Below are 26,130 nucleotides of genomic sequence, written 5' to 3' on the forward strand. Positions count from 1 at the left end.
GGCGAGGCACAGAGGGACACAGAATCTGTGGAGAGATTCCTGGCAGGCAAGTTGCAGCTTTATCGTCACATAGCCCCAGGGGAAGCGCCGGAGCAAGCGTTGCCGGACGTGACCGCGTTAGTGCGGGAAGAATTACAACCCTTCCTCAGGCCATATTGCAACGGGTCTGTTGAAGAATATGTGCGATAGGCCGTAGCCACGGAAAGCAACCTGCAGAGCCTTCTGGGGCGACTGACAATTACGACCACTCCCAGACGAGATCCCAGACACCAGTAAAGAGCGCCCGCTCTCCCAGAGGGAGACACGCAGCCCGAACATCCACTGCAGACGGTAGCACGGGCAATCGAAGGCCCACTGAGTGGCAGACGACAGACCACCACACCAGAGTGGCGGAACGCGGGGAATCGGCGGGACGGAGGCCGACCACCCCAGTGTCACCTTGGATGCCCACAGGACATGTTTTATTGGCATCAGGACTGCCCAAGACAACAACAACCGGTGGGAAACGGGCAGCAGGGGGTGTAGGACCAACAGTTCTGCCCCCCATACCACCTAACCCCCTTCCCGAAGCCACAGACGAGACACGCATAAACTGGGACAGCTCACCACCCCAGACGACTGGCTGATGCAGGTACCCGTCATTCTGAACGGGAGACCGACGGCCGCTCTCGTAGATACAGGTGCGAGCCACGTGTTTGTGGCCCAACACTTGGTACCGCCAGCGGACGTCACACCAAGACGCACGCTGCGCCTGGCCACGAGCACCCGAGTCGGGACAGCCATGGGGGACGCCATCATAAGGGTGAGTGTGAGGGAGCTGGTTACACAGATGGCAGCAGTTGTAGTAGGAGGACCTAGTGCTTGGACAGCATTGGTTGGTGGAGCATGACACAGTGATAGCACCGGCCTCTGGGCTAGTGCATGTCGGTAAACTTGAATGCTTGGCAGTGTATGCACTAGGTAGATCACCACCTCCCCCGAGAGAGCCCACGAAGTTAGAAGATGTGGACAATGGTGTACCCCCAGAGTATCAGGATGCATTCAGGCGGCTCATAATGGAAAGGCAGAGCATCTTCGCCACTGCCGACCCACTCAGGTGCACAACGGTGACAGAACACCGAATCCCCACTATGCACGACCAACCAGTGTATGAGGCCCCCAGAGGATATGGTTTCCGTGAGCAACGGGTGATGGGTGATACGTGAGCAAGTGCACAAAATGTTGCGAGATGGTGTCATTGAACCCTCCAACAGCACATACAACTCACGCAACGTCCTAGCTGCCAAGAAGGATGGGACCATGCGCTTCTGTGTGAACTTCCGTCCCCTGAATAGTGTCACCATCAGTTCTCCACCACCGCAGATCAGTGTGAATGAGGCCTTGGCAGGCCTGGGCAAAGCACGAGTGTTTACGGCCCTTGACTTACATTCGGGCTTTTGGCAGGTGCCAATACACCCAGGTGACAGAGAAAAGACTGCGTTCACGGTGCCTGATGGTAGATGCTTTCAGTTCTGTGCCATGCCCTTTGGGCTCAATTGCGCACCGGCCATATTTCAATCTATGATGGCCCGCATACTGGAAGGGTGCATTGGCCAGTTCGTGACAGCCTACCTCAACGATGTGATCGTGTACTCCAAGACCTGGGAGGACCATGTGCGGCACCTGTCCCTGGTCCTGGAGCGGCTCGAGATGCACCACCTGACCTGTGCCACACAGAAGTGTCACATTGGACGGAGAGAGGTGGAGTTTTTGGGGCATGTGGTGGATGCTGAGGGTAATTGTCCACACCCGATGCACCTGGCGAAAATTGCAGAAGCTGAACCCCCTAGAACCCGCAAGCAGTTGCAGAAGCTCTTGGGCCTCGCCAACTGGCTGTAGGACTATATCCAGCAGTTCTCCATGCTCACTGCCCCCCTGACAGATCTGTTGTCACCACGACAGCGCTACCACTGGACACCGGCTGCACAGAAGGCACTGGACAGCTTGAAGGCAGCCTTTCTCCGATGCCACACTCTGTCATGGATAAACCCCAAGAGGATGCTGTACGTTCAGATGGATGCGAGTGCCGAGGGGGTGGGTGCAGTGCTATACCAATGAGACGAAAATGGGGACAGGTGCATAATCGACTACGCCAGTGCCAAGTTCGGCCATGCTGAACGGAACAACCACAGCAATGAACAGGAGTGCCTGGCAGTGGTATGGGCACTGGGGAAGTAACGTCCCTACCTCGAGGGTAGGCAATTTGTATTGCGCATTGACAACCAATGCCTCATGTGATTGCGGACCCTCCAGGGACGGAAAAGCAAACTCGTGAGGTGGGCGCTGTTTCTACAGTCGTTCGACTTCATTGTGGAGCACGTCACAGGAGTATAAAATGAGCTGCCAGATGTGCTGTCATGGGACCCTGATCAGGGATCATGCCTGGAGAACGAGGTATCTTGCGATGAGATACTGCCACCTGGCCATGAGATGGATCACCACCACCCAAGGGACCCAACCTGCCGCCTGCTTGCTCTAGGTGTGGACGACAACCCACATCCTGCGGACCTGATCGAGCTGAAATGTCGGGTGCACGATGCCCAATGCACCTCTCAGGATGCTGAGTGCAGATGCGCGAAGCAAATAGCGGAACCATGAGAGACCTGGACTACGAGGGACGGCGTGCTCTACACACGAGGAATGGGATCCAATCAGGAGTGGCACACCTATGTCCCACCAGAGGCACGTGAAGCGGTGTTGCGCTTTATTCATGATCACGACCTGGCCGGGCACCCTGGGGCAGACCAAACACGGCGGGCAGTCGGTCAGCACTATCACTGGCCCGGCATGGCCCGGAACGTGCGGTAGTACGTGAGGACTTGTGAGACGTGTCAGGAACGGAAAGCGCGGCAGAGCAACAGGACGGAGCAACAACAGCCTTGCATTCCCTCTACCCCTTTACCAGTCCATCGTGCTGGACATCATGGGGCCATATCCCCACACAGCCCGGAGCAAGAGATTCTTGGTAGTAGTGACTAATCTCTTCACCCGTTGGGTAGAAACTTACCCCACCAGCAATTTTCGGGCCAACACCATTGGGACAATATTGCAAACGGAATGCTTCCCGCATTGGGGCTACCCAAGAGACCTGCTGACGGACAACTCCAGCCAATTCGCCGGGAGGCAGTTGCGGGAGATGTGCAACTCATGGCACATCGAACACCGGACCACGCCTGCCTGCCTACCACCCCTGAGCCAACCTGACAGAAAGGCGAAACCAAGAGTTGAAATTCCAGATGCGCATAAGGCTGGGTAGCAACCATACTAAGTGTGACAACCATCTTGCAGAGGCTCTGTTTTGCATCCGATTTGCCCTTGCCAGGAGAATGGACAGCCCACGGGGTAGACGATGAAGAAGAATACCCAGAGGAGCGCCATCAATGGCGAGAGGCAGAAATGACAACAGCGCGCGAACACCAGAGGACCTATACTCGCCCGACAACACCGCAGATGAGCCGAATGCCACCGGAACTCCAACCTGGAGAACTAGTATACGTGTGCACGCAGCCTCTGTCCAGTATGGCTAAGAACTACAATGCCGGGTTGAGCCCCAGATGGTCGGGACCACACCCGATCCTTAAACAGCTAAGTAGGAGCCCCTACCTGGTCCGCCTGGATGGACAGCGGGTGCGAAAAGTGCACCGAGACACCATATGGAGAACAACATTCCCAGGAGAAAATTTGGTCTCTGAAGATGTCCCCCTAGTAGAAGTAGACGAAACGCTTACTTCAGATGACTCGATCACGCCCCGAGGCATGCGGGGCCTGTTCCATGCTGTCCACAGCCCAGAAACAGCGACGCTGGAAACAGCAGGAAGCTCAGCCACAAGTCCGAGGCGACGCCATCGGAGACGCACGACGCGGACACAGATCAGTAACGTCACCGGGATGCCCGAGGCGGGCGCCGATGCGGCGGACGAACAACCTCTGGTGACCGAGCAGGATGAGGAGGAGGCAGCTGAGCCACTCTCCCCCACCTGAGGTGGATGGGGACATGGTGCCCCCTCGCCGATGCAGAGTTCCGAGTCACAGTCGAGGAGCCGGCTGAGACAACCCCGAGATGCAACCTACGACGTCGCCGAGCCCCACGTTACTTGGCAGACAATGTCACAGGCTCGGAGCTGGACGCGCTTGTATACGACGACCCGGCGAGTATGGGGTGAGAGAGGCAGCCCTAACCCCGAAGACAGCTGTGGGAGAGGGCATCCCGATCCTGCTGCCTCGGGTGGAAGCACGGATGGCCTTGACCCGGGCTTATCCAGGGAGTGGGCGTCTGACGTCGTACCTCCGTGCCTCTAGGTTAAAGCCCCGATCGTGGACCTGTCCGCAGTGCGCCGTGGCTTTGGGAATGACGTCATTTCCGCTCCGTGCGCACAAGAGCAGTGCGCTCGCATCCTGGTCTCCAGTCCCGTGTGAGCCACCTTTGAGGCTAGACGCAGTAGCGAGATGCTCCATAAACTCGCCGCTATTATCGCTTTTGGGTTCTGTTCTATAGTGTTTTATAATCTCTTTTATCATTTTCTTTACCGTGTGTGTGAGTGTTGTTTTGTATCTGACGTGTCTGCGGGCCAAAACACGTGGACTAACACAACTAGCCTGCACCGCACATTTCTCCAGCGCGGGAGACGTCCCTCGGCAGCTAACCGGGCCGGATGGTCCACCCCTGCCTCCCCGCAGGAGGCTGCTCTATATGAGAGAGCTGGCGCCGGGCAATACAAGAAAACGGCCGAGAGACGTCCACCACGTCTCCACGCATTCTACGGAGACGGGTATGCGACACACTGTAAAATTTATGTAATTCAAAACAGAACTGCCATTATACATTATTTGCATTATTCTGTGACCAATATAAACATACTAACATTTTTGGTCAATAAATGAAAACCTTCTATTGCGGTGAAAATATATAAACCGAAAATCTTAATATTGGTTTCAACAGTTTTTATGCCAAAATAATTTTGTAACATGTAATATTTAAAAATAATTGGAAATTATTACGCACAGAACACATATTAAGATATTTTAAAGGCATGATCATGGTCATGATATAATTTTTATTGGCAGTTTTATTTCAATTGTAGTTATGCATTTAAAATGTATTTAATAATAAACGCCCATAGATTTAACTACCATTTTCTACTGAATAATCAACTTAAGAAAGACAATTTATTAAATTTAAACTTTAGATTTATATTATATAAACACTAGTGAAACAATCAAGGCGTCTTTTCGTTGCAATTTGTCGCCCTTACTAATTTACGATTCGATTTTCTACGCCTTGTAACAGTTCATAGAGAAATTTGCAAAAACTCTACCTTACTAATTTACGATTCACTTTTCTACTTAAGTTGTAGCATTTCATAGACCAAAAAAAATCACTTACATACCTACAATTAAAGATAATGTATAAAATGTGTTATATTTTAAATATTTACGATATGTCTTCTAAATATTTTCATAGTTGGCGCAAGTTTTCTTGTCAATGTTCCATTTTTCCCAATCAGTCCCGCAATAAATAACTATGACGTCGTCCGGCCGAAGGCCACCTAAAGCCCTACCTGAACCCACCAGTATCCGGCCCCGCTAATGGAACGCACCCCTAGCCATGGCCCATCCGAGTCAGGCGAGCATCCGATACCACGTTAGAACCAAGGGCCGAGTCTAATTAATTAAACACCTCGACCCCAGTTCATTAACAATCTAACATAATTTAATGGTAAATTCAATATTAATCAAAACCCCCGCCAAAGGAAATTGCGACGCAGGAGTGCCCGAGTCACTCACGTGTGAACTTGCCATAATAAGTTTGTGAGTGTCTCCTTTGCGGCCTTCAGCCTTAATTAATTATAGTGTTGTGTTAAAGTAAATAATACCTCCCCGTTTTTTATGTGTAACTAGCCACTGGAGTGATCAGCAAGCGACAAACTGACTCTGGTGTGACTCTGAACATTGACAAATTAATTAAACGTAGTTATTAAAGGCCATCTGCCAATCAGATTAATTAAGAATAATTAATGTATGAATTTAGAGCTGCTCTCAGTTTATTATTAAAATAAATTCCGAATAACGGAACTTTAGCAACTTTGGTGCGAGAGAATGCCGAGACCTTCCCTCGCACCAAGGCCATACGCGAGTACCGAGCGACTCGCAGACCGGGGTGGATGTGTGTTCCACCGGGAGTCATCATCCTTTATTCTACACTGAGCAGTATTTCTGGTAATTATAGTCATCAACCTAAACCTGTTTTATTCTTTTTGTGTAAACTCCCCGTGCATCGCTGGTTCTTTTACGGTGTAGGGCCTAACCCAGCTGCCTAACTTTAAACTCCCCGCACGAGACATTACGCGGGGTAGTTCACCTTACGGTGCGGGCCGACTCCCGCTATCAACGAACTTTTACTAAAAGTCGAGTGCACGGGCGCCGACGACAACTACGTGTAAAAACTTTTCATCTAATTTAACTGCGGGCCGCGACTCACACAGGTGAACACGGACGCCGCCAAATTAGCAACTTTCGGGATTGGCCATCTCCAATCAACTCCCCCCCCCCCCTAACCTCGGCTGGCGTGAGGGCTTAAACTAGGGACAGTGCGTCAGAGCAGTATTTTTTTACAAAGTATATTTTTGTAGGGTAATTCCTTGTGCGCCGTGCAAGTTTAATGTAAGTGTAATTACGACTGTAACTGTCCACCTGATTAAACGTCCACTCCGCACACTCCATGCGCGACGTGTCATCGACAGTATAAATCTCGAGTTCGTGTTTGTTATTGTATTGAGTCTCCCTATCCCAGCTAGGAACCAGCGTATTATGCTGCACAGGGCCTGTGATGTGATACCAGCCAGGGACCACTCCAACCGCGAGCTACGCCGATGGTCCTAGTAGGCCACGCAGGGGCAACGCACCCACGAAACCCAAATTTGGTTAGACGCCAAGCTAGCCTGGCGCCCTCCCAGAACACAATTTCAATAAGAACCAGTTTCCCGCTCGGATACACGCCCGGTCTCGAACACGAGAACCCGGATGGCGGCAACTATAGTTGATAATTCTATAACAGTACTAAATTTTCATTAGTCACAAGGGTCACATGGCTTATTCATTAACTGATGAACTTTTGTTTGTTATGTTATTCAATTCAAATCCGATTTTAATCTAATTTATTATATAATTATTCTTTGAGCTGCTTTTTCATCTATTGCATATCCCTTAAAACAAAAAAATATATCACAGCCTTCTATTCTTGTTAATTTGCCTTGCCATCTACACCTAACAATATCTGGCCTCATGTATTCCTATAATTCAGCAAGAAGTATAACTCCCAGCTTCTAATAATATTTTATTTCTACCTAGATGTTAAAATAACATTACCCGGCAATTTTTAAGCGGCCTAATATAAATATATAACATAGCTTCAATTGACAATACAAGTAGGTAGTGACGTCGTCCGACCGAAGGCCACCCTAAAGCCCGACCTGCAACCGCCAGTATCCAACCCCGCTAACAGAACGCGCCCCTAGCCATGGCCCACCCGAGTCAGGCGAGCGCCGCGGAACTTAGGTATTTCAACGCCCTTCATTAATTGGCGAGACAAACCAAGCCAGCTATACAGTAAATTCACCAAACATTAACGAACCCGCCGCATTGAATTAGTAACATCATGCAACACAAGTGCGACGTAGGAGTGCCCGGGTCACTCACGTGTAGCTTTCTACTAAAACAGCTGTGAGTGCAACCCTTGCGGCCTTCAGCCTAAATTCAGTAGTGAAATATGTGACGTAACTCAAACCACCCCAAATTAGCATTATCATTCGCCACTGGAGTAGTTATCAAGAAACAGACAGTCTCCAGCTTGACTCTAATATTCAAACTTATTTTAAACATACTTATTAAATGTCATTTCTAAAACATATATAGATATTAAATTAATCATTATGTATTATTATGTGAATTTAGAGCCACTTAAATTTAGTTAATTATATAGATTTTTACGAATAACGGAACTTTGGAAACTCTGACACGACAGGGAGCTCACCCTCCCTCGCATCAGGGCCAGACGCCAGTACAGCGCAACTCGCGTACCGGGACGGACGCACGTCCCACGGGGAACCATCATCTTTCGCATTCATCGAACTTCAATCTGGTAATTATAGTCACAACCGAAACCTTTTCTTAAATACTCCCCGTGTGCGCCCGGTCCTTTTCCGGTGTAGGGCCTAACCCAGCCGCGTCAATTTAACATGCCCCACACAACGCATTACGTGGGGCCGTGCAATATACGGCACGGGCTGACTCCCGCCACCACAGAACTTTATTTAATTGCTTAGTGCACAGGCACTAGCTACATCAAGGCGCAGACGTGTTCTTAATTTAATAGCGAGCCGCGGTCCACACAGGTGGGCCCGCGCATCGCAGCTTACCAATTATGGGATTAGCCGACTCTAATCAAACACTCTCCCTCAGCTGTAACTGGCGTGAGGGCAAAATGTCAGTGACGGCGCGTCAGAGCACATAGTGTGTAATGGACAGTGTATTTTGTATTAGGGAATTCGTGTGACTGTAAGTGCCGTGTAGTTGGTGGGAGTGGGTTTGACCTTTCTGGGAGTGGCGTTGAAGGACAGGTACCCGGGCCTAAAAACGGGCTGTAAACTGCACGGCGAGGTTTCCCCTTTAGCCTTGTAGTCGGTGAGGGGATTCAGGCAACCCCGAGGTCTCCTCTGCCTGTCCTGAGGTTTCCACATACTGTTAGGAAGGTGATTGTCGCTTGAGGTGTCGGAACTGTTGCCGGTTCTAGTATCCGAGACATGAACCATCAAGCCCGTGGAAAGGGTGTGTGATGCGATTATATAGCCTCTCCACATCAAGTGGCAACCCTCTGCCTCCACGTTGGCACCACTGTTGGGGGAGGATCGTGGTGACTATGTTGGGAGGGTTCCCCAACCTCTGGTCATAGCACCTCTCTAACTAAAGAGGGCGCTGCCGGGTCTAACTCTGCCTCAGTGCATCCTCAATTGCATGTATGAGACCGGAAATGGTGAAAGGGCTGAATCTGCGGGCAACAGCAGATGCGATAGAAACCTTTCCGGGGGGTTCGACGGCCGAGCCTCGGTGCATCGGTCCCAAAGGGCCCCATAGTGAATGTATCAGGCCCCATGGTAAAGGAGTTCGACTGGGTATGGTGGTTGAGGTGTCGGGCGACCGGGCCTAAAAACGGGCTGTAAACTGCACGGCGAGGTTTCCCCTTTAGCCTTGTAGTCGGTAGATACTGAGGAAACCCCCAGGTGCCTCCTGCCTGGGCACTGTAGTTGCCATTTTCCAGCTGGGTTTGACGGCGGTCGTCGCCCGACGAGTGCAGTCGCATCCGGGCCTTAATCGGCTGTAAACCCGTCGGGCCAAGGTACGGCGGGTCGGAGGGTTTTCCGAGGCGACGAGGACACCTCGTGGCTGCACTCTGAAACGCGGTGGTCTGGTCAAACTACCGGCGAACAGTCTGCCGACGAGACCAAAAGTTGGTCGTAGTACGGGGAGAATCCACCATGTTTGAATGGTGCCCCGCTGAGGTTTCCTCTAAGGCCCAGGATTCTTGTTGGGAAGGACTCGTACTTGGGAGTGGTGCCCCGAGTGCTTTAGGGGCAGGTATTAGGGTTCCCTAACCCTCTGATGTGCCGGCGTGTTGAGCGATGAGAATAGCTCCGGTTACCAGCCTGGTCAGCTGGGAGAGGTTGGGTAGGCCTCCACCGGACCGCGGGTTCGCTAGGTGATTGAGGAGTCCCAGTGTGAGAGCGGGAGACTGGGGTAGACGCCAGAAGTGATGACAACTCCAGAGGGCTAAGGGAGCATCCAACTTTCTGGTTAGCTGAGTGGAGTGGGGGGCCGGAGGTGGTGCATAAACTGAGATGGGTAGCCTCAGTCTCCCTTTGCATAGCCATAAGCTCTAACACTCTTCCTGGTTGCGTATGCGGCGTATCCGCATCTACGCCCGTGGGGGCCCCAGGGCGGTAGGGCTTTCGCTAAGAGCGCTGGGTTACCAAAGAAAAGGTGGGGCTACCCCTGTGACAGTCAATGTAAGTGCCATGTAGTTTACTAACGTAATTAAAGCCCACTCCGCCCCCTCTGTGCGAGACGTGTGAACGACTGCAAAATCGTGTACATTACTTCTAAAACCTCACCAATCCAGTTAGGGATCAGCGTCCTATGCTGTGTAGGGCCAGTGGGGCAACAAGCATTAGGGATCCCTAGCACCATCACCACCGCCGCAGTTCCTAGTGGGCCACGCAGGGGCCTTCGAACCTCACGACCCACCTCGTGGCTAACCACCGCGTTAGCCTGGCGCCCTCCCGGACACGTTTCTCCGCAACAAAACAGCCTTCCTACTAGAAAACCCGCCGAGTCTCGAATGCGAGAACCCGGGCGACGGCATTTGGCGCCTGCTGCGTGGGGCGACAACAGAAAATTCAAGACTTCCTTCACGTGCGTTACAGAAGAGAACTTTACCGAAAACATTTTTTTTTAGCCATTATATGTCCATTTTTTCTTTCCGGCCACAACGCGGACACAGGACGGCCATTTTGCGCAGAAGAAGGGATTAGGGTCAGACAGGCCGGTGCAACGCAGCAAGGAGACAAAGGGGTAACAACCCTCCCCTCCTCCAGCGAACATTCCGGCCCAGCTCGTGACGCGGACCACCGACGTCACCACCAGCACCCCTTCACACCCCTCTTCCACTTCGCCCGTTTTCCGTCCTCCGCTTTGTGCGAGTGTCCAGGCGCCCTCGCCCGTTGCCTCGCACGCCCATCCGACCCCCTCCTCCGCCGCGGACAGTTTTGACCTCCGACTTGTGCGGCTGTCCTGGCGCTCTCGGCTGTCGCTGCGCACGGCTATCCGCACTCCCCCCCTCCAGTTCACACGTTTCCACCCTCCGCTTTGTGCGGCCGTCCGGGCGCTCTCGCCCGTCGCCTCGCACATCCATCCGCACCCCCGCCCACGACGCGGCCATTCTCGGCCTCCGTTTTGTGCGGCCGTCCGGGCACCTCTCCAGCCGCCGAACGCCACGCCGCGCGCACACAGACCAACCCGATTGAACAGTTAATAATAGGCCAGAACAACCGCAAAACCATGCAGGCACCACCGAGAAGCATCGTGTGCACACACTGCCTACTACCCAAAGATGTCGACTTGCTGACGGGATCACTGCCATGGTACCGAACGTGTCAGTGCACAGCCCACCTGAACGAAGCGCCCGATCACACCTGGGTCAGACCATGGGACGAGGCACCACCGGAAAAATCTCAGGTACCACTAAAGACGGAAACAACGACCCACGAGACATTGGTAGACATGCTACCAACTACGTGCCAGATGGGTACACACACACCCGACCGCTATCTACGCCCGCAAACCATCGTCACTCGCCGTACCACACACCGGTGCGTACAGTCACAGCCCCTGCTATTCAGGGAAGCTGGTGCTACCCGAATTCAGCGGAGTCGGGCACGAGGAACTGAAGAAGTTCTTAACACACTGCGAAGCGAGGCTAGCACGGTCCGGCATACAGGCCGACGAGTGGTCGAGACGCGTCAGCGAACAGCTGAAGGGGACCGCCCGCCAGTGGTGGGGCCTCTGGGGATGGTTTGCCATGCCCTGGGAAGAATTCGCGACGTCACTCAGAAACCGGTTCGACACCGACCAAGCGCTAGTCCAATGCACCTCCCGATTCTACGGCAAACACCAACGCGACGGCGAACCTGCCGAACATTTCGTATCTCAGAAGATCCAGTTGTTCAAGCGAGTAGCACCCACCGCCGAATCGATCGCCGCTCTCACTACAGTGATGGCCCTGATGCGAAACGAACTGCAACCCTTCATGCGGTGTTGCCGACCCGAGTCCATAAAGGCCAACGTACAACAAGCCACAGAAACTGAACGTAACCTCCAGGGACTATGGCGTTGCAATACGCCAAGCACGGGACGCGGGAACACCAGCCTCGCACTAGAGCCGAGGTCGCATGTCATACGTGACTCCGATACGGGCGGGTACCCACCAACCACGCGACGCCGCGCCATCGAAGGCGCACCACCACACCGCGAAGCAGCGACACCGGGACGGTATGACGGGACATCACGGCGAGGTGAACCCCAACTACCACAGTGCCGATTAGGCTGCCCCACCGGCACATGTCATTGGCACAACGACTGCCCCACTCATCAACAAACCAACACACCCCCACCACGACGGGAAACGCAACCCCGGGGGCGTGGCGCTAAACACCATGCCTCCGAACACCACGACCCAGCCTGCGCAACACACAGAGGAGACGCCACCCCAACTGAACCAGCTGACCTGCGCTCGAGACGGACTACTGCGACTCCCGGTGGAGGTCAACGGACACCCCGCGGCAGCCCTGGTGGACACAGGCGCGAGTCACATCTTCGTGGCACCCCACCTGGTACCGCCCAGCATGCTGCAGCCAATCTAGGCCGAGCTAAGACTAGCAACCAGCACCCAACCAGGAGTGATGGCGGGACAAGCAGAGCTCAAGGTAAGCCTTCGGGACTTCACCACCACAGTGACTGCCCTTGTCATTGAGAACTTGCATGAGGAGATCGTACTAGGCCAGCCGTGGTTAGCAGAGCAGGCGGCAGTGATAGAAATGAGACCCACGCGAGTCCATATTGGTAACCGCGAACGCCTCACAGTGTACGCTATCGGAGCCATCCCCGAGACACACACGGAGAGCTTAACCTTAGAGCAGTTGCGCCACAATGTCCCTCCCGAGTACTAGGCAGCCGTCAATCGCGTACTAGCAGAGAGACGAGACGTCTTTGGTGTCACAGACCCCCTCAGGCGCACCACCATCACAGAGCATCATATCCCGACAACACACGACAACCCCGTGCACGAGTCCCCGAGAGGCTACGGATTCCGTGAACAGCGAGCCATCCGAGAACAGGTGTCAGACATGCTCAAGGACGGGGTGATAGAGCCTTCGAGCAGCCATTATAACGCATGCGTGGTCCTGGCCCCCAAGAAGGACGGCTCATTGCGTTTTTACGTCGACTTCCGTCCGTTAAATGCAATTACGATCAGTACCCCCCCCCCCCCCCACCTCAAATCAGCGTCGAGGCCGCTGTGGCCGGACTCGGTCGAGCGAGGGTCTTCAGTACACTCGACCTGAAGGCTGGCTATTGGCAAGTGCCCATACGAGCTGAGGATAGGAAGAAAACGGCATTCACGATTCCTGATGGGCGTAAATTACAGTTTCGCGCCATGCTGTTTGGGTTAAAATGTGCCCCAGCCACATTTCAATGTATGATGACCCGAGTGTTAGAGGGCTACCTCGGTCAATTCGCAATCGCTTACCTGGATGACGTAATAGTGTTCTCCTAAACGTGGGAGGACCATATCAGACACATCGCGCTGGTGTTGGAACGCCTTGCCACACACCACCTAACAGTCGCGCCCCAGAAGTGCCACATCGGGACTCAAGAAGCGGAGTTCCTGGGACACCTTGTGAGCGCGGCAGGGAATCGGCCTCAGCCGGAGCACTTGCGGAAGATCGCGGAGGCGGAACCTTCACGAACACACAAGCAGTTGCAAAGGTTCATTGGCCTCGTGAACTGGCTTAGAAGTTACATACCCGAATTTTCACAGATAATAGTCCCACTGACAGATCTACTATCCCCTCAGTCGCGGTACCGATGGAGCGAACACGCACAACGTGCCTTTGACGGGATAAAAGCCGCCTTCACCCGCTGCCACATACTCACGCGAGTTGACCCCAGGCGCCGCCTCTACCTACAGACGGACTTCAGCGCACGTGGCGTGGGCGTGGTACTCTTCCACGTAGGCCAGCACGGCGACAGAGAGGTCGTCGACTACGCTAGCGCGAAGCTCGGGCTTGCCGAACGCCGGTACCATAGTAACGAGCAAGAGTGTCTAGCTGTAGTCTGGGCCATGAAGAGGTACCGGCCCCACCTGGAGGGGAAGAACTTCACGCTGAGGACTGAAAATCGATGCCTCACATGGCTACACACCATGCAGGGGAGGAAGGGCAAGTTAATCCGGTGGGCCCTGTTCCTCCAGTCTTTTGACTTCGACGTTGAACATATCCCTGGCATCGAGAACCAGCTGCCGGACTTACTCTCACGAGAACCTGACGAGCAGGCGGAGTTGATGGACACCAACGACTGGGAGGACATACTACCGCCGGGCACAGCAGACGACGGGACACGACATGACTCGGCGTGTACACGCATCACGGCAGACGTGGACGGGGACGAGGACCCGCCCCAAACAATGGCCGATGTACAACACCGGGTCAGCCGGGCCCAAGGGACGTCACTAGACGCCGACCGACGCCGCCAACAGGCAATCGCCGGGGACGAAGCGTGGCACATGCAGCAGGGCATAATTATGACACGAACACCGGGGGAACACGGGGACTGGCGGACCTACGTCCCGCCGGAGGCGACGCTCCGGTTCTTCCATGACCACGATCTCACTGGACACCCGGGGACCGACCAAACACGACGGGATATTGGCCGACACCACCATTGGCCCCGTATCATGCACGACGTACGTGAGTACGTGCGGGAGTGTGAGATCTGCCAGGCGAGGAAGGCACGACGACGGGACAGCGAGGAGCAACAGCATCCTCGAGAACCAACGACTGCCTTCCAGACGATAGCCCTGGATGTGATGGGACCGTACCCCCGCTTGCCGCTTGGAAAATGCTTCTTACTCGTAGTGATGAACTTATTTACCCGGTGGACAGAAGCGTATCCATGCGGCAACGTGAGAATGCCCACGATCATCTCGATACTAACACGAGAGTTCCTGTCACGCTGGGGCTCCCCCAATCGGTCCTGACGGACAACGCGAGCCAGTTCCTGGGATGCCACTGGAAAGGTTGGTGCCACGACCAGCAGATTAGGCGCCATACCACGCCCGCATACCACCCAAGGACGAACCCAACAGAACGGCGTAACCAGGAGCTGAAGGCGCAGCTCCGCATCCGATTGGGGGCGGACCACTCAGTGGGACACACACGTAGCGGACGCACTCTTCTACATACAACGACGCCGTAATGCCGCCACCGGACTCACACCCGCCGAAATGATCCAAGGACACAACCTGCCATTACCGGGCGAATGGGCCACACATGGCACCCCACACCCCGATGAAACCGCAGAAGGACGTGACCAACGACGCCTCGCCCTCCACGATTGGGCATGATGGCGACAGGAAGACTACGCCGCCAAGATTACGCCAATCACCAACCACCAACCATTCGCGGTACAAGTCGGAGATCAAGTATTTGCACGCATTGAACCCACTCTCAGCTGCACCCCGCAACTATTGCGCAGGGCTGGCCCCACGCTGGAGTGGTCCATACACCGTTCGACCGCGTCTGGGGAGGACAACATACCTAGTCCGCACCAAAGGACGGCGCCTGAAGAAGGTCCACCGGGACGACATCCGGCTCGCCCCCTTACCGAGGGAACGAGTGGCGGAGGAGGACACTTCCCAACCCCAGACGACGATGCGGCAGGCGGGGAGGACAGCTCACTGGATACAATGCCCACATGACAGTCGGAAACACTGCGACCCCGCACACTGGTGTTCACCAACACCTCGTTCACCAGGACAAGGGCCACGCCCCACGAGGCACCTGGTTCACACCCCACAGGGACGGACTCCGAAGATGTGGCGAGGTCACGACCTCACCGGCAACGGCGCCTCCCTCGACACCTGGAGACATACGTCCTAGACACAACACCAGGAAGCACCATCGACACACCCGCGGAAAACATTCCTTCTGGGGGGACACCAAACGACCGGGAAGAAGTATTGCAGGCAGAGCCCCAGGTCCCCCTCATCGAGTGGCCCGCCGAACCAGAACCCACGACACCACCAGAGCCCCAAGGCCCCCTCATCGAGTGGCCCGCCGAACCAGAACCCGCGACACCACCAGAGCGACAGGGCGACAACCACTGGGTACTCTCCATCACCGAGCTCTCCCACACCCCCGGCACACCGACGGGGAACGACGACGCCGACACCACCCCCGTGGTGACAGAGCCGGACTAAGAAGCTGGGAAAGCCTCCGGTACGAACCCGCCCGTCATACCGGAACGGGTGAGGAGGCCATACCAAGCCACGGCCTGCCCAGTACTGGAGGACATGCGGCCTCAGGCACCCGAGCCCCACAGCGAGCCCCCTCACCAGGGAGACGGACCCAGCGGCCGACTCCACAGGACTCGCCGCCCGCCAGGTTACCTGGCCGACTACGACCAAGGGAAGGCGCCGAGGGACCACGCCACCCGGCCAGCACCCAGGTGTTCGACGTGGGACGACCTGGGACTGGAGCGCAGGTCATACCAGCTGCGGCCACAGCGAGTGCCACCTGGGTGGAGCTGCTGCCGAAGCTAAGGGCGCTTCCACGTGGCGGGGTCACTAGCGGCGCAAGGTCGGGCTTCTCGAGGGGGGGCGTTTGACGTCGTCCGACCGAAGGCCACCCTAAAGCCCGACCTGCAACCGCCAGTATCCAACCCCGCTAACAGAACGCGCCCCTAGCCATGGCCCACCCGAGTCAGGCGAGCGCTGCGGAACTTAGGTATTTCAACGCCCTTCATTAATTGGCAAGACAAACCAAGCCAGCTATACAGTAAATTCACCAAACATTAACGAACCCGCCGCATTGAATTAGTAACATCATGCAACACAAGTGCGACGTAGGAGTGCCCGGGTCACTCACGTGTAGCTTTCTACTAAAACAGCTGTGAGTGCAACCCTTGCGGCCTTCAGCCTAAATTCAGTAGTGAAATATGTGACGTAACTCAAACCACCCCAAATTAGCATTATCATTCGCCACTGGAGTAGTTATCAAGAAACAGACAGTCTCCAGCTTGACTCTAATATTCAAACTTATTTTAAACATACTTATTAAATGTCATTTCTAAAACATATATAGATATTAAATTAATCATTATGTATTATTATGTGAATTTAGAGCCACTTAAATTTAGTTAGTTATATAGATTTTTACGAATAACGGAACTTTGGAAACTCTGACACGACAGGGAGCTCACCCCTTCCCTCGCGTCAGGGCCAGACGCCAGTACAGCGCGACTCGCGGACCGGGACGGACGCACGTCCCACGGGGAGCCATCATATTTCGCATTCATCGAACTTCAATCTGGTAATTATAGTCACAACCGAAACCTTTTCTTAAATACTCCCCGTGTGTGCCCGGTCCTTTTCCGGTGTAAGACCTAACCCAGCCACGTCAATTTAACACGCCCCACACAACGCATTACGTGGGGCCGTGCAATATACGGCACGGGCCGATTCCCGCCACCACAGAACTTTATTTAATTGCTTAGTGCACAGGCACTAGCTACATCAAGGCACAGACGTGTTCTTAATTTAATAGCGAGCCGCGGTCCACACAGGTGGGCCCGCGCATCGCAGCTTACCAATTATGGGATTAGCCGACTCTAAACGAACACTCTCCCTCAGCTGTAACTGGCGTGAGGGCATAATGTCAGTGACGGCGCGTCAATGTGCATAGTGTGTAATGGACGGTGTATTTTGTATTAGGGAATTTGTGTGACTGTAAGTGCCGTGTAGTTTTCTAACGTAATTAAAGCCCACTCTGCCCCCTCTGTGCGAGACGTGTGAACGACTGCAAAATCGTGTACATTATTTCTAAAACCTCACCAATCTAGTTAGGGATCAGCATCCTATGCTTTGTAGGGCCAGTGGGGCAACAAGCATTAGGGATCCCTAGCACCATCACCACCGCCGCAGTTCCTAGTGGGCCACGCAGGGGCCTTAAACCTCACGACCCACCTCGTGGCTAACCACCGCGTTAGCCTGGCGCCCTCCCGGACACGTTTCCCCGCAACAAAACAGCCTTCCTGCTAGGAACACCGCCGAGTCTCCAACGCGAGAACCCGGGCGACGGCAGTAGTATAATTATTGGCAGTATAACCATTATATATATTTAGTGCACATATTTGTAAATAATTAGGGTAATTTTGTTCTTTAGGCTAATGTTTTTATAGGAAAAATATGATCTATTCCTAATGTTAGGTACATTGTTGTGTCTATGATTTCCCTACATTTTGCATTGAGTGTTTAATCTATGGATGAATGTAATGTATTTCAATTATGTGGTTTATTTCTAATGGATGACATAAGAATGGTCTGTGGCATAATCGGAAAGTTCATGCATATGTTGTATATATTTTTTTTAAATATTTAGTTGTATAAGTCTTGCAGGAGTCAACTCTACCTATTGTTTATTGAATTTGGCACATAACCTAACTTTACTGAATACATTTGGGATTCAATCATTTGGTACTGGATTTATGTTATATTTTTAATTTAGGCACCCCCTGCAAATCACTGTAATATCACATTTTAATTGTTTGAATATAACATTCGAATAGCCTTTATCATGTACTTCAGATACGTAATTTTCATATCCATGTCTTACCCTAGTTACATATCTTGGCATGAGATGCCAATAAATTATAACTGTACTGGCAGGGAGTGCCAGTAAATTATACCTTGTAAAGGAACATATGCGTCAATTCTTGGCGGTGTTGTAGGATTACAATATAATATCCTTCATACTACAATTCAGTTCCAAATGAAGCAAGATGTTGTAAAGAAGCACCCTGGCCGCTCAATGACTTTAATGGAAGTAAAGGAAAATACCCTTAAAAATAGATCATTGATTGTAGTAATAAAGGATATCCTAGATGTAAACCAGATGTGTTCAGTGTGAAAAAAATTCCTTAAATTAAATAATCTCCCAAATCCTTTTGTCGACTACACCAGGTCCTGTTTGGTATAGGGCCTTTCTCAACCGACATCCAGATATAACAACATGGATTAGTGAATCTGTCATGAGCAGTAAGTAGTTGTGTCAGCAAAAAAGATACCTACTCGAAACTGGTTTCAGAAGATATCCTACTGTCTAAAAGACGAAGAGAGTTTAATATTCTTTAACAGACTGAAAGGCTATTCAATTCTGATTAAACATGTTTCATGTTAAACCCTACCAATACTAAAGTGTTATGTCCAAAAGGAGCTAGAAACATGTATGAGGTCGAAAAAGGAATTAGTTGGAGTATTAATCCTTATCCATTTAAACATATTAGTTAGGTACATTAGCAATAATGTAGATCGAAATCGCTTTACAACACATAATACAAATTTAAATTTAAATTCATTTTCTGGAATATATTACATAAATAGATTGCATTCATGCAAAGCCATGGTAGGTAGTATGTGTATGTATATATACATACACATACATCTATACACACACACACACACATATATATATATATATAATATAGTAGCAAGGCATCTTGAGGACACACATAAATGGCAAAGGAAAGGTGGAACTCTAATCGAAACATTTCTTGGCAACTTTAGGTTCGTTTCACCAAATCGGCGTGCTTTACCTGAGATCGTGTTGTGCGATTGCCTTGCCGAAGGCCGCCGACTCTGCCAGCTCCTGCACCGAGTACTCAGCGTCGTCATATTCGCCCTCGCTGGTGCTTTGCTCCGAAAGGGACACACGTCCTACCTGCCATAACCATAAAAACACAATGAATAAGTTGGACATGAGCCATATCCATTCATCCCAAGAAAACTGAAAGCTCTCATTCAGCATACTGGTTCGCACCCATTGCCAAAATGTATACTCTGTGCTTTCTGAACTACTATATCAAATATTCTGGTCTGTACAACATATTAACGGCTGACACACTTCATTTGCTAAAAGAAATATTTCAACCCGAAGTTCTTTGAAGGTTCCCAGATGGAGCAAGTGATAGCGAAAGTGGAGCCAAACAAGGTAGAGGGTCATTGCCAAGCAATTACTGAACATTATATCTTCCCGATATTGTGGTCATAACCTCCACTGAATATTTTCTCATTAACAAAAAATATGGTAATTTATATATGCAATATGGTGGTTATAAGATACAGTTAATGGTTTCTTAAGGAACAAAAAAAAAATTGTATTTTCAATACCAGCTGTATTTATTTTCCATATTGGTTTCACAAAAGATGTGTGGCCCTCATTATCTGTAATATGTGTCTGTTCTTCGCCTGTGTTTGAAACAATATCTTCATTAAGTCAGCATTTAAAAAGCCTCAAAATAAATAATAATCGCAAAGTTAATTTGCTAAGGGAAAATCTTCAGTCTTCTCATAAGTGTCGTTTATCTTACTCCAGGAGGCTTAATGGTTGATGGATATCAAAATTATTCTTTAAATTACACACACAAGATGTGGGACTAGAATCCACGACTTAGGGGTTATAATGCAAGTACCTAGATACTTAGACCACCAAGGCCGATATATATTGTTAGTGATTGGCCTGAATGTTTGGTTGAATCTCCAACGATTTCCATGAGGAGAAGACAATGCCATCACTAAGACATAGTAGCAGAGGTTGTACTGAAGTTGTTCGCCATTAATTTCCGCAATATGAAAGTAGGTTGTCAACACCCCACCCATTTTATAGACCGGAATGAAGTTTCCCATAAGTGAAAAACACATATTTGGTTTCAAATCGAACCCAGAAACCTGGGCTCACCAAGCAGATTTCTAACCACTCGGACAACATGTCGGAGAAGCCTTCAAACAAAGTGTTATTAAAACTCTAGGCAATCATTGTTAACATCTTGACAGAATTGCAAATAGCATCATCTGAAAATATTTACCAAATATATCATGCAAGATATAAGACGGACGAGCGATTTATCTGTCTCGAAGAATATGTCAAGTTGTGCGCACTTTAGTTTATTAAGAGTTGTGGCCAAGATATTCAGTTCTAGATTACTTGACAATGGGGCCATCGTGGTTGAGTAATCAACCCTGCCTTAGGATTCCGAGGCACATGGTTGAGTGTATATGCGAGTGTGTTTTCGACATAGGTACATGAATACCTTCCATGCCTCGCAGATATAGACTGTTTCAGCAAGGCTCTGCCTGTACACATCTACTTAATTAGCAAACACAGCCATATTATTATTTTAATATGGACTTGCCAGCACCTACAAAACACATAAACATTACCTAAATGAAATGTCACACAAACCCCCTGGCAATGTATCTACACAACTGGATGATGATGAAATGTTGGCCGTCTAGATGGACTGTCATCAACGATGTGCTTTGATTAAGCTAACCTCCATGACACACTGCAAATGGATCATGCAAAGGACTGGTGGTGCATCTCAAATCCTAACAGCAATGTTGAGTCTATTTCGGCTGACAGAGAAAATGCAATTAACAACCTCAAAACTGTGCATGATTTAAATCTGCCTATTGAAGTTAAAAATGAATAGAAGGTATATCTGTCACTACATTTGGGTCATTATAATACTATGTACTAATAATGTTTTTAGACAGATAAATGTCGTCTGAACATGAAGCCAACATTGGCAAACGATTTACCGATAGAATTACCATAATTAGCTAATGGAATTATGCTATTATATTTACAAATAGTATGCAATTATACATATGCACTTGCTATTAGTGTTTAGTGTAATGTTGTGTTTTGATGCAGTAAATTTTTTAAAGCACTCGTCATGAACTACCAAACACTCAAGTAATTAAACTAGGATGCACAAAGTGGTATGTTATTTTATAACATCAACCAAATGTTCCAGCTGCCATCTGCCATGATGCATCTATGTGGCAGTTCTTTGCTAATAAGCCATTCAATGTCGGGGCCAAGAATGTTTAGTTGTGCAGAATTTACGCACTGTCAATGCCAATAAAGGGAAAGGTCTTTAATCTAGTACATTCGAGACTACGACCAAGCTGGATTAAAGACTTTGCCAGATCATTGAACATCGATATAGTTTTAACAGGAATACCAAATGTAAAAATGTAAAATGTGAACTGCCACCCAACAGAAAACAGTAATCACTGTACTGCAGCGGCAGGTTACAGCTCCAAGACTGGGCAAGCCAGGAAACCACCCAGGTCCCATGCCGTCCCTTTTATATCCGACGTCCCTTTAAAATCAAAGTTTCTTAAGATAAATTATCAAAACCATAAGTTCCAGATTGGCTTAAAACATTGCATTAAGAATTTTTTAATGTTTCGTATTTCCAGTGGAAGGGACCCCGAATCCCCTTTTAATCTGAACGATATTCAATACCCACCGCCACCCAACACACCACGCCAATGCTACACAAATAAAAACATTAGGGCCCCGAAAAGTGTAAGAATGCCACTGCAGTACTGAAATGAAATCCGACAGTAACGATAAACTCCGAGAAAACTACCTACCGGGGAAAACAGCCGGAATACTCCCGAAAGAAATCTGAACGCAAGCGGCTCGACTAATGCTCGATAGCAAAATCACCTAACCATTAAACCAGGGCCGGATTTAGAGGTCTGGGGGCCTCGGGGCAACAGAGGAGTGGAGGCCCCCTGGCCCCAAATTATTTTCCAAATAAATTTAACAATTTTTTTCAGTCGAGTTTTCCAATAAATAATATATTGTGAAATCAAGTAGATTCTCTTAGTATTTAAAAAAAACATACATAAATATAATCGGAGACAAGAATTATATGAAATTATTGTGGGGGCCCTCCGTTTGTGGAGGCCCCGGGGCTTTCGCCCCGGTTGCCCTCCCCTAAATCCGGTCCTGCATTAAACACTGGAACTACAGGCCCGTCAATGAATTAATAACGTGTAGTACTAGGATCACTGCGAGGAGGAGATAGCGACCTTGAGCGTGCCCTCGCAGGGCGTGGAGAACTTCAGCTCCACCTCGGCCTCCACGTGCAGAGTGGACTGGTTGGTGCTGGTGCCCTCGAACAAGGTCCTCACGTCCACCACGTACTGGTAGCGGTAGCTCGTCCCCACCGCGTACTGGAACTTCTCCGATCCTGCGACACATGCACACACACCTGGCCGCAAGGGCGCAACAACAGGGCAGGGGGAGAAGGGTATTTTGCCCCCCCCCCCTGAAACCTTGAAGTGGGGGCAAACAGGGGCAAAGAAAGTGCTGTGTAATCAATTTTTAGATAATAAAACTGCTTAAATAGCACCATTTTCCACCTTTAAAAACAAATTTTCCCGGGGGAGGACCCCCGCACCACACGCTTCAATAGGGAGGATCGATAAAAAAGGATATTGCCCACCCCCCCTTTGGAAATTTTGTTGTTGCGCCCCTGCCTGGCCGGGCCCTTCTACAAACAAAGATTCGCAAACTGACTGGGCCCTACTACAAACGGAGATTCACAACTGGCCGGTCACACTCAACATGCCGACACCTATCACAAACATACTCATATATTATCGATCGCAGCCACAAAAACCCTCACAATTTATCAGAAACAGTAAAAAAAACATACATACACAACTTGCCGATCCCTTGTCACACACCCTCTCAAAATGCTGACATCTGTAATGACACATAACTTCTCCATCACTGCCACAAACACCCTCACAACTTATCAGACACTGAACTAAACACATTCACACAACTTGCTGACACTCTGCCGCACAAGCTCTCAACATGCCGATATCTGTCATGACACATAACTTATCCATCACAGCCACAACATCACAACTTATCAGACACTGAACAAAACACATTCACACAACTTGCTGACACTCTGCCGCACAAGCTCTCAACATGCCGACATCTGTCACGACACATAACTTCTCCATTACTGCCACAAACAAAGTCACAACTTATCAGACACTGAACAAAACACATTCACACTACTTGCTGACACTCTGCCGCACACACTCTCAACGTGCCGACATCTGTCATGACACATAACTTCTCCATCACTGCCACAAACAACATCACAACTATCAGACACTGAACAAAACACATTCCCACAACTTGCTGACACTCTGCCGCACACGCTCTCAACGTGCCGACATCTGTCATGACACATAACTTCTCCATCACTGCCACAAACAACGTCACAACTTATCAGACACTGAACAAAACACATTCACACAACTTGCTGACACACTGCCGCACACGCTCTCAACATGCCGACATCTGTCATGACACATAACTGCTCCATTACTGCCACAAACAACGTCACAACTTATCAGACACTGAACTAAACACATTCACACAACTTGCTGACACTCTGCCGCACACGCTCTCAACGTGCCGATATCTGTCATGACACATAACTGCTCCATTACTGCCACAAACAATGTCACAACTTATCAGAAACTGAACAAAACACATTCACACAACTTGCTGACACACTGCCGCACACGCTCCCAACGTGCCGACATCTGTCATGACACATAACTTCTCTATTACTGCAACAAACAACATCACAACTTATCAGACACTGAAGAAAACACATTCACACTACTTGCTGACACTCTGCCGCACACACTCTCAACGTGCCGACATCTGTCATGACACATAACTTCTCCATCACTGCCACAAACAACGTCACAACTTATCAGACACTGAACAAAACACATTCACACAACTTGCTGACACACTGCCGCACACGCTCCCAACGTGCCGACATCTGTCATGACACATAACTTCTCTATTACTGCCACAAACAACGTCACAACTTATCAGACACTGAACAAAACACATTCACACTACTTGCTGACACTCTGCCGCACACACTCTCAACGTGCCGACATCTGTCATGACACATAACTTCTCCATCACTGCAACAAACACCCTCACAACTATCAGACACTGAACAAAACACATTCCCACAACTTGCTGACACTCTGCCGCACACGCTCTCAACGTGCCGACATCTGTCATGACACATAACTTCTCCATCACTGCCACAAACAACGTCACAACTTATCAGACACTGAACAAAACACATTCACACTACTTGCTGACACACTGCCGCACACGCTCTCAACGTGCCGACATCTGTCATGACACATAACTGCTCCATTACTGCCACAAAGAACGTCACAACTTATCAGACACTGAACAAAACACATTCACACAACTTTCTGACACTCTGCCGCACACGCTCTCAACGTGCCGATATCTGTCATGACACATAACTGCTCCATTACTGCCACAAACAACGTCACAACTTATCAGACACTGAACAAAACACATTCCCACAACTTGCTGACACTCTGCCGCACACGCTCTAACGTGCCGACATCTGTCATGACACGTACCTTCACAAATCACTGCCATAAACACCTTTTTAATTATTAGACACTACCTTAAACACACATGCACATCACCCTATACACAAACATCTTGCTTGTCTCTGCCGTAAAAATAAGCACATAGGTAACTTTCTGACTTCTTCCAAACAAAAATAAATGTTTTACACATATTTGAGTGGTTAGATCACTCGTCTCATATCAAGGGAAATGTGGCAGACGTTTTCGTGAGCCGATTGGCTTTCTCGGGTTACTCCCATTTCTTTACACCCAATCATTACTTCAATGCTGCATTAGCATATCATCAGCTTTTTTATAGTATCTAGTGATCTCGATTCAGACGAGTAATTAATCTCATTTAATTTCATATAATTTCTTACCTTGACATTTTGGGCTTCCGCATATTAGGGGATCTTTCAGGGGACCTGAAACATAAAAATAAAAGGTTAGATATTAAGTGTTATTGTAGAATAGTAAATAATCTACTATGTTGTAAAATGGTTTCGTGTAAACATTCTGAAGATATAAAAAATATACGAAAAAAAAACTTTATTGGAGACGGCTATTTAAGGGAAGGTCAGGAACTATCGGACAATCTTTAGTTCACACAGTTTGGCACACGTGGTGTCACTTTTCAAGCACACAAGTTCCATCTTTGCGATCGAAGCGCGTGTTTTCCAGATTGAATTCAGATATTGCATAGCTAATGTGCTTGTTGTATATGCTCAATTTTTGTCCACACTTTGTTAATTTTACAAACGCAGTGAATCTTAAAAAATAAGTATAAATAACTTGTTAAGTAACTTAATAGAAAGTTTATAGATTTTTATTAATTACGTAATTTACAAATCTCATTTACTTTAAAACAGGTTTTTTTTTCAGTCGCTGTTTTTTGAATTCTTGTG

The 26,130-nt window shown here is 49.7% G+C and overlaps 1 protein-coding gene across 1 annotated transcript in view; it reads right to left on the bottom strand.

The window, feature by feature from the left end:
• The window catches only part of LOC134540051 (vitellogenin-like), a 76,802-nt gene that overhangs the window by 26,758 nt on the left and 23,914 nt on the right, over positions 1-26,130 (bottom strand). The window contains exons 2-4 of the mRNA XM_063382503.1: positions 25,606-25,650; positions 22,811-22,971; positions 19,516-19,640 (exon numbers count right to left, since the gene is read on the bottom strand). Coding sequence (XP_063238573.1) covers positions 19,516-19,640; positions 22,811-22,971; positions 25,606-25,650 — 331 coding nt within the window. The remainder of the gene's footprint in view (positions 1-19,515; positions 19,641-22,810; positions 22,972-25,605; positions 25,651-26,130) is intronic.

Source organism: Bacillus rossius, chromosome 16 (assembly GCF_032445375.1).
Source record: "Bacillus rossius redtenbacheri isolate Brsri chromosome 16, Brsri_v3, whole genome shotgun sequence".
Classification (NCBI taxonomy): Eukaryota; Metazoa; Arthropoda; class Insecta; order Phasmatodea; family Bacillidae; genus Bacillus; species Bacillus rossius.